Raw genomic sequence first — 16,249 nt, forward strand, 5'->3', positions numbered from 1 at the left:
AAGAGACTCTTAAAAACTGAGACTCCTCGAAAGCAGGAAAAGACCTCTCTGACCTCAGCCGTAGCAATCTCTTACTCGGCACATCCCCAAAGGCAAGGGAATTAAAAGCAAAAGTGAATTACTGGGACCTTATGAAGATAAAAAGCTTCTGCACAGCAAAGGAAACAACCAACAAAACTAAAAGGCAACCAACGGAATGGGAAAAGATATTTGCAAATGACACATCGGACAAAGGGCTAGTATCCAAAATCTATAAAGAGCTCATCAAACTCCACACCCGAAAAACAAATAACCCAGTGAAGAAATGGGCAGAAAACATGAATAGACACTTCTCTAAAGAAGACATCCGGATGGCCAACAGGCACATGAAAAGATGTTCAACGTCGCTCCTTATCAGGGAAATACAAATCAAAACCACACTCAGATACCACCTCACGCCAGTCAGAGTGGCCAAAATGAAGAAATCAGGAGACTATAGATGCTGGAGAGGATGTGGAGAAACAGGAACCCTCTTGCACTGTTGGTGGGAATGCAAATTGGTGCAGCCGCTCTGGAAAGCAGTGTGGAGGTTCCTCAGAAAATTAAAAATAGACCTACCCTATGACCCAGCAATAGCACTGCTAGGAATTTATCCAAGGGATACAGGAGTACTGATGCATAGGGGCACCTGTACCCCAATGTTTATAGCGGCACTCTCAACAATAGCCAAATTATGGAAAGAGCCTAAATGTCCATCAACTGATGAATGGATAAAGAAATTGTGGTTTATATACACAATGGAATACTACGTGGCAATGAGAAAAAATGAAATATGGCCTTTTGTAGCAACATGGATGGAACTGGAGAGTGTGATGCTAAGTGAAATAAGCCATACAGAGAAAGACAGATACCATATGGTTTCACTCTTATGTGGATCCTGAGAAACATAACAGAAACCCATGGGGGAGGGGAAGGAAAAAAAAAAAAAAAAAGAGGTTAGAGTGGGAGAGAGCCAAAGCATTAGAGACTGTTAAAAACTGAGAACAAACTGAGGGTTGATGGGGGGTGGGAGGGAGGGCAGGGTGGGTGAAGGGTATTGAGGAGGGCACCTTTTGGGATGAGCACTGGGTGTTGTATGGAAACCAATTTGACAGTAAATTTCATATATTAAAAAAAAAAAAAAAACAAAACAAAAACTGAGACTCCTCTTAAAAACTGAGAACAAACTGAGGGTTGATGGGGGGTGGGAGGGAGGGAGGGAGGAGTGATGGGTATTGAGGAGGGCACCTTTTGGGATGAGCACTGGGTGTTGTATGGAAACCAATTTGACAATAAATTTCATATTATAAATAATAAATAAATAAATAAATAAATAAATAACTTTCTCACAGATAAATAAATAAATAAACTTTAAAAATAAAATATTTAAAAATATATATAATTTAACATTTTAAATAAAAAAAAAAAAAAGAATTTTCAGGGGTACCTGACTGGTTCAGTTGGGAGAGCACATGACTCTTGATTTTGGGATCATGATTTGAAGCCCCATGGTGAGGGCAGAGTTTACTTGATAAAAAAAAGTGTTTTTTAAGAATTTTCAAATCTCCACATTAAAGCAATAAACAATCTAATTAGGAAAGAGGCAAAAAAAAAAAAACCTGAAGGAATACTGCACCATTAAAAATATATGGATGACAAATAATCACATCAAAAAATGTTCAACAGCACCTGCCCTTTGGGAAATGCAAAATAAGACCATGATGCAATATCACTGTACACCTATCAGAATGTCTAAAATATAAAATTGTGACAATACGAAATTCAGGTAAGGATTCTTGAGAAACGTACATTACTGGTGAGTATGTAAAATGGTACCACTACTCTGGAAAACTGTTCTGCAGTTTCTTAAAAAACTAAACACTTGGGGCACCAGGGTGGCTCAGTCGGATGAATGTTCGACTCTGGATTTCAGCTCAGGTCATGATCTCACAGTTCGTGAGGTCAAGCCCTTCCTTGAGCTCTGCCATATGACCTGGCAATTACACTCCTGAGCAATTACATTCATCCCAGAGAAATGAAAACTTGTTCTTAGTACCTTTATTTGTAACAGTGTAAAATTGGAAATCACTTGGATGTCCGTCAGTGGGCTGAATAGTTAAACAAACCTGTAAACCCATTGCATGGAATACTAGTAAGCGATAAAAAGGAATGAGGTTTAAATACAAACAACTCAGACAGATCTCAAGGGCCTTTGGCTGAGTGAAAAAGTCAACCTCTAAAGCTTACATACTGGTTGCTGTGGTGGTTACACAAATCTACACAGGTGATAAAATGACTTAGAACCATATACACACATTGTACCAAGGTCATTTTCCTGGCTGTGATATTATATTAGAATTCCATAAGCTGTAATCACTGTGTGAAGGGTACACAAGACCTCTTCACTACTGTTACAAATTCCCTACACTCTATGGTTATTTCAAAATAAAAAGTTTTTTTAATGCTCTAGAGGAGAAGGTATGCCACTCAGACAACCTTTGATGGATTATAGTTTGTTTTAGATGTGTATTGCAGCTACATTTTTTATAAAGACAGAGTCCTCATCTCTTATAAATATATACTACAGTATTTACAGATGGAATTATGTCATATCCTGGATCTGTGGAGAGGGGATAAAGATGAAGCAAGATTGCCCTCATGTTGAGAATTGTTGAAGCTGGATGATGGGTGTACAAGATTCATTTACACTGTCATCTTTTCATTTGTACATATTTCAAACTTTCCATTATAAAACAATTTAAAAACATAAATCAAATAAAAATGATGAGGGTTCCTTGGGACTCTTGATTGCGTGGGTGAGTGGCAGAACTATTAGCTCCTGCCCCCAAGCTGGGCTCAGACCATTGCTGCCAGGCTAGAGCAGAGGGCTTTCTCGGGTCAGTTCCAGGGACAGGATGTTGCTCTCAAGTCACATGCTTCTGTTTCCATATTCAGCCACATGCATGGAACTTTAACTGTATTCCTGGTATTGGCTCTGCCAGGCTTCATAGGCTCTGCCTTCAACTATTCCTCTTCTAGGCCTCTCTGCGTTCATTTATTCATCTCTCCACTTTTTTATTCATCTGTTCTGTCATTCCGCTGTACACCATTCTCCCACCCATCTGTCTACTCATTCATTTCTTTAACACTTACAGAAGTCTACATCAATGAATAAGGCATGGCTACTGCCTTTGGGAGAGACAGTCAGACAATGCAATATATAGGGGACGTATGATAAATGCCATAACCATTGTCTGTACAAAGCACCTCGGGAGTGAAATAGAAGCCGATGTCAGTCCTTGGAGTGATGATGTCTAATAAGACTTGCACAGAGGAGGTAATGCTTGAGGTGAGTCTTGAAAGTTAATATTTTCACCTATGTTTGGCTCACCCGGGTAATCCGGGATAATCTCCCTATTTTGAGGTCAGCTGGTTTGCAGACTTAATTCCATCTGCAACCTTAATTCCTCTTTGTCATGTAAAATAACATATTCATGGACTCCAGGGATTAGGATTTTGACATCTTTGGGGGTCCATTACTCTGCCTCCCACAAGAATAGAGTCAACAACTTGATTTAAGGACAGAGCAAACATTATGGATCCATAGGAAAGGACCATCTATTCCACAAATAGTGCTAAGACAATCGCTTATCTTTACAGAAAAAATGAAATTGGATTCTAAAGGTTCTGGACCCCATTATCATGTGTGCTCCCACCACCAAGCAATTCTCAGGCACCAGTGAGGTGTCCTACGATTCAACTCAATTCTCACACTTTCCCTGGAGATAGCATCAGATCCCACAGATTAACAGGGCTCAGTCCTGTACGACTACCCTTCTCCCACTTTGGACACTAGTCACAAACTCCAGGTGCTTCTGACCAACAGGCTGTAGATTGGAGGTTCCAGCTGACTCCCACCTTGTGTTCAAGTAATTTGCTAGAGTAGCTCACAGAACTCAGAGAAACATTTTACTGACCGATTACTGATTTATTATAAAAGGATATAACTCAGGAACAATGAGATGGAAGACATGTATAGGCAAGTAACGCGGGAAGGGTCACAGAGCTGCCATGCCCTCTCCAGGTATGCCACTCTCCCAGTCTCCGTGTGTTCACCAACCAGAAAGCTCTCCAAACACTGTCCTTTGGGTTTTTATAGAGGCTTCATTATGTAGGCATGATTGACTAAATCATTGGCCATTGGCTATTACCTCAACCTCCAACCCCTCTCCCTGCCCCAGAAGTAGGTTGGGGGATGGGACTAAAAATTCTAAACCTCTAATCTCAGGGTTGTTTCCCTGGCAACCATCCCCATCCCTAGGTTACCTAGGGGCTTTCTGGAAGTCAGATTAACGTAACAAAAAACCTTTATCTCTCTTATCACTGGATATTCCCAAGGGTTTTAGGAGGTCTTTGCCTGGACCCTGTGGAAGACCAAATACAAATTTCTTATTATAAATCACAGTACCACAGATTCCAACCCACACAATACACGATAAACAATACACAAATATATTCCCAATTGCATAAAAACTTAATGTCAAAAGAAAAACTATAGGGGGTACCTGGGGGGCCCAGTCAGTTAAGTGTCTGACTCTTGATCTCAGCTCAGGTTTTGATCTCAGAACCATGAGTTCAAGCCCCATGTTGGGCTCCATGCTGGGCATGAGCCCTACTTAAAACAAAACAAAACAAAAACACTATAAAACATTGAAGAATAACATAGGAAAATATTGTAACTTTGAGGTAGGGAAGAGTTTCCTAAACACAAAACCATATAGGACAAGATTGATAAATTAGGAGACAGGACAAGCCACAAAGTGGGAGACCATATTTATGATACATGTGGGTGACAAAGATTTAGTATGGAGAATGAGAGCAGTGTATGTACATATATATATATACATAGAAATAAACTTTTTTTACATTAATGATTACATTAAAGACCAACAAGCTCAGTTGACATAGATATTTCATATGAAAGGAGATACTAGTGACTCATAAGTATAGATAAGGTGTGTTTACCTCATTAGTGATCAGAGACGGGTGAATTCAAACCACAGTAAGATATGATTCCATACCCATCAGCCTGTCAACAATGTCTGACAATGCCAGTCCTCAGAGTGGTGGGAACATTCATACACACTGTCGGAAGTCTTAAGTGGTAGAATAGCTTTGGGAAACAGTTTGGCATACCTACAACCCAGGAATGCCAAACCTGGGCACCTGCCCCCTAGAGCATGACTTCACACCAGGGGTAATAATTTTGCCAAAGGGGGCAAAAATCTTAGGTATTGTGATAGTTTGTGGCTTTCCAAAGAGCCACAGAACATAAAACAAACACAAGGTGTATTTGTAGTATTAAATTTTCATTGAGATGATTAGGAAAACCATGTATAAAAGGCTCTTTAGGGGTTAATAATGAGAAAGAGCTGAGAAACACCATCCGAGGTGAAATTCTAAGACATGTGCCCAGGAGGTTTGTAGGTATGTTTGCAATGCCATCGTTCACACTGGCAACAACACAGAAAAGCACCCAATGTCTCCAGCAGTGCAATGGGTATGTAAAATGTGACGTATTCATAAAATGCAAGATTGTGCAGCAGTGAGACTGAATCAGTCACAGCTGCATAACCCAAAAAAAAGCTGTTGAGTAAAAAAAAAAAAAAAAAAAAAAAATTGAATTGAGAAAGAAACAAAGAAAGAAAGAAAGAAAGGTCAGTCAAAGAGAAGCTACTGGATGGTCCCATTTATGTAAGGTCAAACCATGCAAAACTTGACAGAAATAAATGCTAAATACAGCATGGGTATGATTTATAGAACTTTGAAATATTGGATAGCCCTAAAGGAAAGAGAGAAGAGAGGGGAATGCAATTGGAGTAGGGCATACAGGTGGTTCAATTCTAAGACTCTGGTGTTTTTCTTAAACAGAGTAAGTACTATGGGAGTTCATTTTATTAATTTTCTACCTATATTTAAATGTATATACTATATTTCTTTGGATATATATATATATATATATATATCTCCAAATACATATATTCATATATATATATATATATATATATATATATATATCTCCAAATACATATATTCATATATATATATATATATATTTCATAATAAATTGTTAGCATTATTCTTAAGGGCCTTCTATCAGACTTGGCATGTTGGTTCAGATGGAGGGGCTCTTGAATGCCATGCTCTGGCAGATATATGAGTTTCCTTGTTTATGGAGTTGGTGGGAATTGAATGGTGATTAACAGTGATGGGGTGAAAGTCAACCAGTGCCCTCTTTCAACTAGACAACGATTTTGCAGCAAAAAATGGTTTGAGAAACTAGTTCCCAGGTCTTCTCCCTCCTCTCGAAGGAGCATTTATCCTGAAAAAGGTGATCTCCTTCTCTGCCTGTCCCTCTTCCTCAGCTCCTCTTTGCCAGCTGGTGTCTCTCCTTCCAGCTATCCCTGATGGAGTTCTGGACCCGGCCATCCGTGCTGACGAGGCAGGGAGTGAGGAGGACCTGTATGAGGACCTGCACAGCTCCAGCCACCACTACAGCCACCCTGGAGGGGGTGGTGAGCAGCTGGCCATCAATGAGGTAGGGTCAGGGCTGCATGGGTGAAGGGAAGGGACTGGGACAGATGGCTTGGCTGTCAGGATGAGTCCAGCATGCTCACACAGACCTAGATGTCCACAGGCTCTGTGTTCCAAGCAGATGGCAGTGGCACCAGCATGCACACAACACCATTTGAGCCTGTGGTTCTCCCTTTAGGATGTGGTATCTGCTAGCAGAGCTAGCCCAAATACAGAGCCCACCCCTCTGCCCTTATGGACCTACAGGGAACCCAGAATGGCAGGCATGACTCAGGACCTACAATCAAAGTGTACTGGTCTATCCTACCCAATTCCTGGATGCAGGAACTCTGCTTGGTGGAAGGAAGGCCAGGGCTTAGCCTCCTCCCTCCAAGAAGTTTTCAGGACAGGAGGGGAGTGAGGCAAGTGAAAATTGATTTCTTTCCTGTTGACTCCTAGAGCTCAAAACTTATTATGGTTGCTATGACAACTGTGTGCAAGTTACTCTTTTTTTTTTCTCTTTCTGTTCCTACCTACGCAGAAGAAATTAGTGACAAACTTCCTCTAGGCAAAACTGGTTCCCATACCGAGCACTCCTTCTGCATTGTCCAAGGACAGAGAAATTTTGAGACCTTGACTCCTCTCTTTTTATCACTTATACTCCTATTTTCTCCCCTTCTTCGCTTTTAATTCGGGGGTGGGGGGCATTAAACATAATGTGGTCCATAACCCACATCCATAACAACACCATGTTCTCTTCCTAGTCATGAGCTACTATCTATTAATGCTTCATCAAAACCAGAATCTGACCACCCAGGATCTTACACCTCGGAAGGGATCAATTTACAGTTTGAGTGAATGAGTGGGCTGGTGGGCTTCTCAGAAACCCTCAAGGAGTGTCCTGTCCTTATTACCTACTTACTGGACAGATGGTTACAAACTGTTGATGGTGGATGAACTCTTTCCCCAGGCCCAGCTCTGAATAAATGATTTAAAACAGTCATTGAATAATGCTTTATTCAAGATCCATTTGTTAAAGAATACATATTCAAATAAGTTAAATAAGTTGATTTTTCCAATACATAAAGCCTTTCTTTAAGTGCTTCTCATAAGTTATTTTGAATGGAAGATGTCCTAAAATTATGTCTTCTTAAGCAGAATTCACAGATAATGGTTTTTCTTGAAGTCTCAGGCTGCCCTCCTCAGTCTTGGGCCCCAGCCCTGGTGGAGAGCAGCATGGTGAAGAGGGGAGAATCCGGACTTTGGGGCCTCCCACTCCTGGATGGGAGTTCCTCCCTGCCCAGTACCCTGCCTGGCGTAAAGCTCTGAGCAGCTAACCCTCTGAATTCTGGTTTACTTAACTGTAAACAAGGATAGCCATAAGCTTACATAAGGACTAACTGAAATAACATAGATAACCTGGCATATGGTGGGTTCTCCAGCAATGAGGATGATAGTGAGGAAGGATTGCTAACATAAAGCTTTTAGAGACTCTGAACAGTTGTGGGGATATTTGATTGGCCATCAGTGCTGCATTGTTAGAGGTCTTGTGTCTGCTTTTCATAGTTGTGTATCTCTTACTTGAGGGTGAAATTCTGGTCTGTCATATCTTGCTGCTGGTAAGGAAGTGCCTTCTGGGGCCCTTGACAAGTTATTCATTCTAAAAGGTTTTGGATAAGGAAAGCCAAGAGCCAGGAGTGCTCTAAGAGAACCAATAGCTGCTGGCAGAGGGCACCTCTATGAAGGAAATAAAGGTAATTTAGATCATGAATTGGATAGCACCTATTTTAGCTGCTTAGAGACTTTGTTTCTTGTTTGGTTCAAAGGTCTTTCTTGGTATTTGAGGTTCCTGAGTAGACCGGGGGGGGGGGGGGGCGGGGCGGAGGGGTGATGTTGTATCTTATGTTTAGAGTGCTTGGTGCTTCAGGGTACTTGTCTTTCCTGGACATGCCCCTGTGGGGAAGGACATGTCACATCATGCAGGAGGGCAGCCAGTCAGACTGGGGAGCCCCTCTCCAGTGATGCAGCGGCAAATGCAGGTGTCAGTGTCCACCAGGCTGCTCTCCTTCATGAGACCCACCAGCACTTCTAGATCCCTTTTCAGGGCAACATAGCATGAAGGGCAGGGCCTGGGTTTGGAGGCTGGCAGCACTGCATCTGCCCCCCCCACCCTGCCACTGGACAGTGGAGGACATGTGGCCAGTCATCCCCTCCTCAGGGCCTCAGTTTCCTCTGGTGGGATGGGTGTGTCACTTGAGCTGCACTGGCAGCTACAGGAGGGTCACTGTACCCAGGTGTATAAGGGACTTAGGAAAGGCAGCACCCATTTGTCGGCAGCATTGAATAGACCCACTTTATCAGAAACTGAAGAGATATAAAAGGTGATTCTGCAATAAGGCTAGTTCACTTGGCCTTCCAAGAGCAGTGAAGCCCCACCATGAATGCCCTGAACACACCAGCACTCACTGCTGGTTCACATGTGTGGCAAGCTGATTTGCTAGGGTCAACATGAGTTTCATACTTAAGAGATTATAGCAGCAACAGATGTCAGAGAAAAGTCCATACTAAAGAATATTTATCTTGCTCTAAAATCACATATTCACTTCTATTTTTTAGACACACATATCATGTTCTAAATTGTGACACTTTCTTGTTTGTATTGACCTCAGAAGAAGAAACCACATCTCAGTCTCCTAAATAGAAGGGAGTTCAAACCATCCAGTCCAAAGCGCAGTAGACATAGGGGAGAATAGGGAAGCATTTTTGTATTCTGGGTACAGAAGAAATGAGTGCATGTGCTCACAAACACATGCACCTGCAGGTTTATGAGTGTGATGTGTATATGTGTGTGTTGGATGCATGTGACATATTTACTGAGCATGTAATTACTGTCAAGTAATGTCCCAGGCCCTGGGATACAGAATATATAGGAATGTTGAGGGTGGGGGTAGACAGTGCATGTCTGTGTGCTGACAAAAGTGAAAAGGGACACAATATCATATTCATTCTGTATTCTCTGCATCTCACTTGTGCCTTGCGCCTTGTGATGGTCCAGACCCTGCAACATGAGTTAACTGCAGTGCCTAGAAGTGTTCCTTTTTTTTTTTTTTTTTTTTTTTTTAGCATCATGCGGTCTGGTACCTTGTCCAGATGCCCATGACTGAGGCCTATGTCTGTCTGCCCAATTCCTCACCCTCTTCCCGGCCTTTCCCAGCCTTTCCCAGCCTTTCCCTGCCTCATGAGGCTCTGAGCATACTTTGCTGGGCTGGAGTCAGGCCTGAGGGTATCATTAGCCCAAGGATTTTTTTTCTGGGGTTGAGGGCTGAAAGGAGAGGTGTCTTCTTTTCATTTCCACCAGTCCTACACCACCCCCACCCCCCGCCCAGTTGTGAGATGGGACCAGAGGAGGGGAGGGCATGGCTCCTGGCCTGGGGTCTTCTGATGCCCCCTCCGCTGTGCTGTGGGTGGCAGCATCTCCCCTGGGGGCCAGGTCATGGCTGCATTAACAAAGGGCGCATGTGTGGAGCCAGTCTTCCCTAGTTCTGCCCACTACCTGACTCTGGCTCTGAGGGTCTTATTGTATCCAGGTCTGCTCCAAGCACCTGATGTCCCCACTCTAGGAGGGCATGGAGGGGGCGTGCCAAGAACAGTTCCTGGATCCTCCTGCTGAGAAGAGATAAGTGTGAACTAGAGGGCAGTCAGACATAAATCTTGTCCTCTAACCTGGGGCTTAGAGCATAATAGGAGCTCTACCAATAATTAGGCCAGCACAGCGGGTGGGAAGCAGGACTGTCCTGGCCCACAGGCCATAGGGTAACCTGAGGATAGAAGAGAGTCTTGCCATCCTCAAGCTCCCAGAAACTCTTTGTGGAACACTAAGAGGACACTCAGGACACCAGGCCAGCTTATGACCTCCCCCTCCATGGAGATAGTCTGACCTTCTCTCCAGGTGTTTCTGTCTTCCCCAGTGTCTGTGAGCCTGGAGATCCATCCCAAGGCCTACCTGGCTCTGGTACCCCTTCTGGCACCAGCCCAAGGGAAGAGCCTGATACTGGTCAGTGCCCCAGATACCTTTTCATGCCCTATTGTTGGACAACAACCTCACTTAACTCTCCATGAGATGGGGTAGCAGGAGACCCTGGGCCAGGACTGTAAGTTGTCTGGTGGCCAGCACACCCAGAGCAGTTTTCCTCATCCATCCCCAAGCTACAGTGCTGGGGGCTTATCCCTCATCTGTCCAAACACCTATGTCACCTGTCCATCTCCCTGCCAGTCCTGTCACTGGCAGTGCCTCCCTGCAACTCCCTGCTACCTCCTCCACTTATCTTCCCCTCCCTGGCTTGGAACCATCCAGTTTGAACCCCTCAAGAGCCAAGGCCTTTGCTTTCAAGCTTTTCCGGCTTTGCTTTTTTGGTCATGAAACATACACAAAAAGGACGTTGCCATTATGTTCCCTGCTATCACCCCAGTTCACCAGGATCAAAAGTCTGGGTGCCGCCCAGCAAGGCAGTGGCCACCTCTTAGGTCTTGGTCCCAGCCCAGGTTCAGAGGTTCTTCTGCCCCAAGGTGGTCAGCTACAGGGGAGACAGAGGTCTTGTTCCAGAAATGGGCCATGGCTGAAGCCCTAAAACAGGCCTCTGGGGCCAGTACAGCATCAGGTAGAGTGCTATAGACCCACAGCCCTCAGCACGGTGCTGACCAGTGGATTCCCAGAACTGTCCTCTGTGCCTTTCTTCCTTGGAACCACAAGAACACAATGAAACATCTGGCCTAAAGTCAGGACTTCTGAGCCACACCCTCCCAAGAGGGCATGTCACACAGTCTTACAAAGGAGCCCTGGGATTTGGGGTGGCTGGGAGCCTTTGATGCCTTCTGTTACCCCACTATCCTCCTGAGAAATTGAGGGAGCAAATCTTGAGCCTAGTTTTCTGAACTGAAGAGAAACAGAAAAATGACTTTCCCCTCACGACCAGACAGATGGGAACAGAACCTTTAGATCTGAGGAGGGCAGCCAGCCTCTCTGGATGTAATCCTAGCCCTCCCCTGGCACACACACAGGTACCCACATGTGCACATATATCCCGGCACCTGCTTGGGGTGTTCAGCAGGATGGTGGTGTCCACAGGTGACTCATCTGTACTCACTCACATGCATGTAGTACTAACACACACACAGAAACCTCAATATACAGGAAACAAAGTCACTCATGTGTGAACACGTGCCTCTGCCCAAATTCCATGACTCCTTCTGCCCCGGGAGGCCATAGTGTTGAACATGGAGCCTGGAAATCTCTGAGCAGGTCTTTCTGATCTGCCTTTAAGTCTCCTTGGCCTGCTTGGCTGCATCCTTCTGATCCATCAGAGGGGCATGGTGACTGTGACAGAGCACATCTTTGTGGATGGAGTGATAGACACCTGCACATGAGCTTTGAACCCTACAGGGCTAAGTGTACAGTCTGTCAGGGAGGCAGTGGGAACTCCCCAGGAGGGAGCATAATAGGAACTGACATAGGATACTCCTGCATAGCTGACACAGGATTTTTTTAAAAAGCTGCTGAACCACATGCAGAAGATGAAATTGGGCCCTTAACTCACACCATACACAAAAATCAACTCAAAATGGATTAAAGACTTAAACCAAAAACCTGACACCACAAAAGTACTAGAAGAAAATAGGGAAAAGCTTCTCAACATTGGTCTGGGCAATGTTATTTTGGATATGATGCCAAAAGCACATGTAACAAAAGCAAAAATAGATAAGTGGGATTACACCAGGCCTAAAAGCTTCTGTACATTAAAGGAAACTATCAACAGAGTGAAAAGGCAATCTGTGGAATGGGAGAATGTATTTGCAAACCATATATCTGATAAAGGATTAATATCCAAAATATATAAGTAATTCATACAACCCAGTAGCAAAAAACCCAAATAATCCATTTTTAAAATGGACAGAGGACCTTAATAGACATTTCTCAAAAGAAGATACACAGAATGGCCAACAGGTATATGGACAGATGTTCACCATTGCTAATCATCAGAGACATGCAAACCAAAATCACAATGAGATATCACCTCACATCTCTTACAGTGGCTATTATTAAAAAGACAAAAGTGTTGGTGACAGTGTGGAGAAAAGGAAACCCTTATAAACTATTGATGGGAATGTAGATTGGTACAGCCAGTAAGGAAGCTCCTCAAAAAATTTAAAATAGAATTATTATGTGATCCAGCAATCATATTTGTGGGTGTTCCAAGAAAATGGGATCAGGATCTCGAAGAGATATGTGCACTCCCATCTTCTCTGCAGCATTATTCAGTAGCAAAGACATGGAAACAACCTAAGCGTTCATTGCGTGATGATTGGACAAGCAAAATGTGGTTTATATGCCATGGAATATTATTCAGCCTTTAAAAGGGAAAGCCCACCATTTGTGACATCATGGATGAACTTGGAGGACATTATGCTAAGTGAAATAAGCCAGACACAGAAAGATGAAAAGTGTGTCATCTTACTTATTATATGTGTAATCTAAAAGTCAAACAAACTCATAGAAGCAGAAGATAGGGGATTGCCTGGAGTCGAGGGAGGGAAAAATAGGGACATGTCAGCCTAAGTATACAAAGTTTCTGTTGTGCCAGATGACTAAATTCTGGAGATCTAATGTGCAGCATGGCAGCATGGTGACCATAGTTAAGGAGTACTGTGTTGTATACTTGAAGTGTGTGAAGTGGTTAGATCTTAGTGTTGTCACCACACACACACACACACACACACGAGAAGTGATAGGGTAATTAGCCTGATTGTGGTGATTATTTCACAATGTATACCTATTTCAAAACATCAAATTATATCTCTTAAATATATACAATTTTTGTCAGTTATACCTCAATAAAACGGTGGCGGGGGGTGGGGGGCGAGAAGGGGAGTAGCCACTGAAGAAGCCAGCTGCTTTCCCAAAGGAACAAAATGCTGCTGGGATGGGTCAGTAAGGAGAAGTCCTGAGTCAGGACCTTCCTGGAGCACCTCCATGTGGGTGATGCCTCAGTCTGTCCTGACTCCACCATCCCTGTATTCCTAGGCGCTTTTATGAGTGAGCAAATTACCTGACCTTTGCAAGATGCGTTGACTCCTGAAGTGGGGGCCACGACAGCTCTTGGTATTAGGGATCAGAGCCCCTGGCCTATCCCCATGGCCCGGTACCCCAATACTGTGAAGCTTTGAGGCACCCCCCACGCACCTCCTCCCACGCTCTGCCCCGAGCGCCGCCGCGGCCCTCCGCGCCCGGTCAGTGCGGGGCCCCCGATCACCCGGAGCGCGTCTAGGTCCCCCTAGGAACCCCCCCCACCCCCCCACCCCCCCGTCAGGAGGCGCCCCGGGCAGGCCGCCTCGCACGCCCGAGCCTCCTCACCCCTCCCACCCCGGCTCCCCCGCCCCTGCGGCCGGCTCGGTTGCTAGGGCTGCGGGGCCTGGAGACGCGGCGCGCACGTCGCGAGCTGAGCTGGAGAAGCCCCGGGCCCGGTGACCGCAGCGGCTCCGCCCCCCTCCGGGCGCTCCGGGCCACCCCGCTCCCGCCCTATCGCGGCGGGATCTCCGGGCCGCACGGGGCTGGCAGGCTGGGGCCATGGCCAGGGCCCCGCAGTCCCGGCGACGCCCCGCGGCGCCCGGCAGCGCCCTGCGCGCCTTGCTGCGCTGCAACCTGCCCCCAGGCGCCCAGCGCGTGGTGGTCTTCGCCGTGCTGGCGCTCCTGGTCCTCATCAACGTCGTGCTGATATTCCTGCTGGCCTTCCGCTGACCGCCCGGGCAGGGCGCCGCGGGGGATCGCGCAGGGGTGAGTGGCGCCGCGCCGCCAAGCATCTTCCTTTTCAGCCGCGTCCTCCGCAGTGCCCGCAGTGGCCGGAGGTGCGCCGGCTGACCCCGCCTGGCCCTGGTGCCCCCCTCCTCTGCCAGCTCCATGTGCCACGGCCCAGTGTGTGCGTGCGTCCCCCGGGTGATGCGGCCCTGCAGGTGACTCTGGGGCTTGGTGACCCTTGTGCCACGGGGTTCTTCTGCCTGTCCTTTGTGCCGTGCGCGTGTGCGTGTACCTAAAATGGCGTGTCTCTTCGTGTAACTGAGGATGCGGATGAAGCTGTGGACACGGCTGTCTGTGGTTGTCTGGAAAGTGTACGTGTGACTGCCGTGTGCGCGGAACTGGACATGCGTTTCTGTGTGGGTTGAAAAATGGGGAGATGAGTGGGTTCCTGTGCACGTGTCATCTGCAGTAGCTTTATCCAGGTTAGTGGTCTCGGCCAGCATGCCGCTACTACGGGTAGAGCCCTGCCTGCATCCCTGGAACGTGGGCATTCTGAACACTCCCTCTCCCCTGCTGGGCCGCGGCCTGGAGGAGCTGAGCCATATTCCTTCCCAGACTGATTGGAATCCTCCACCAGCCCGCATGTGTGAGAGAGAGGAGGAGATAGGACAGGGTGGGCATGTGTGTGAGAGAGAGGAGGAGATAGGACAGGGTGGGAAGGGTCGTGAGTGGTCATCAAGAGCAGCTTTGAGGTAAAGCCTGGCTTCCTCCAGCCTGTCAAAGTCTCCAGGGCACAAGACTGGATCCTGCCCCCTCCCTCTCCCGACCTGCCCCCCGGTAAACAGCCCATGTCTCAGAGCCAGCTTCTGCTCCCCACTGCCAGGCCAAGAATGAACCTGCAACCCTTGCCCCTCAGCCTACTGGACTCGAATCTGGGCTTCTGTGCAGCCGTACCTCAGACAGAGAGCTTCAGGAAGGGCCTCTGCCCAGAAACCCATCTAGTGTGGGCCCTGATGGCCTCTGGACTATCCTGGAGGTAGAATGCATGTCTGACCTCTTGGAGCTACATTTTATCTTGGTGACAGAGTGCTGCCCTTTTGTGGATCTATAGAGGAGCTTTGTGGCCCAGGGAGAGCACATGGTTACTGTGGCATCAGTGAGGGAGACCAGGGGATTTGCTGAAGACTGTGAGTCTGTCAGGTAACTCCTGTGCACAGCAAGGTACTAGGACAAGGAAGTGACAAACGTGACCAACCCCACCACCACCGCCACCACCAAGGGCTTCTGGATAACTGGACAAGGCAGGTATTGGGGCTTGTCCATAAAGGTCAGGAACCATGGTCTCTCTGGGAAGCCTTACCTGTTTGTCCCATACCTGGAGCCCTTCCCCCCATAGCTATACAGGAAACCACTCTGTAGGATGTGCACCTCTCTGCAAGGGCTGGCAGAATAAAGCAGAAGGGGGAGTCATTGGGCCTGACAAGAGGGGCTTTTGCTCAGGGCTCACTTGAGAAAACCTGGAGTTAGGAGGAGGCACCTGGCCTAGTTAATATTAGTAGGAAACAACCTGGGAAGAGAAATGGTGGGAAGCTGGGCTGTGTGGGTATGTCTGCATTGCTTCCTCCCTGCCTGGGCTCCAGCAGTGAAGGTAGCATCCATGCTGTCCTAGAGACCTGCATGTGTATGTAGCTGGTGTGAACTGAGGGTGGACAGCATACACCTGCAATATGGCATACTGTTCTCCGGAGATCAAAGTGTAGCATCCTGTTAGTGAGTATGTAAATGTGTGTTGGCAGGTGCATGTCAGGGTGTGTGCAGGAAGAGGGGGGTCTCGGAACACCCGCCTCTCAAGGATCAAAACTACCCAAA

General features: G+C 46.4%; 1 protein-coding gene across 1 annotated transcript in view; it reads left to right on the forward strand.

Annotated features, from left to right (window-relative positions):
* ARHGEF4 (Rho guanine nucleotide exchange factor 4) overlaps positions 1-16,249 on the forward strand; it is a 177,150-nt gene that overhangs the window by 148,395 nt on the left and 12,506 nt on the right. Inside the window, exon 5 of the mRNA XM_042993883.1 lies at positions 6,444-6,616. Coding sequence (XP_042849817.1) covers positions 6,444-6,616 — 173 coding nt within the window. The remainder of the gene's footprint in view (positions 1-6,443; positions 6,617-16,249) is intronic.

This window comes from Panthera tigris, chromosome C1 (assembly GCF_018350195.1).
Source record: "Panthera tigris isolate Pti1 chromosome C1, P.tigris_Pti1_mat1.1, whole genome shotgun sequence".
Taxonomy (NCBI): domain Eukaryota; kingdom Metazoa; phylum Chordata; class Mammalia; order Carnivora; family Felidae; genus Panthera; species Panthera tigris.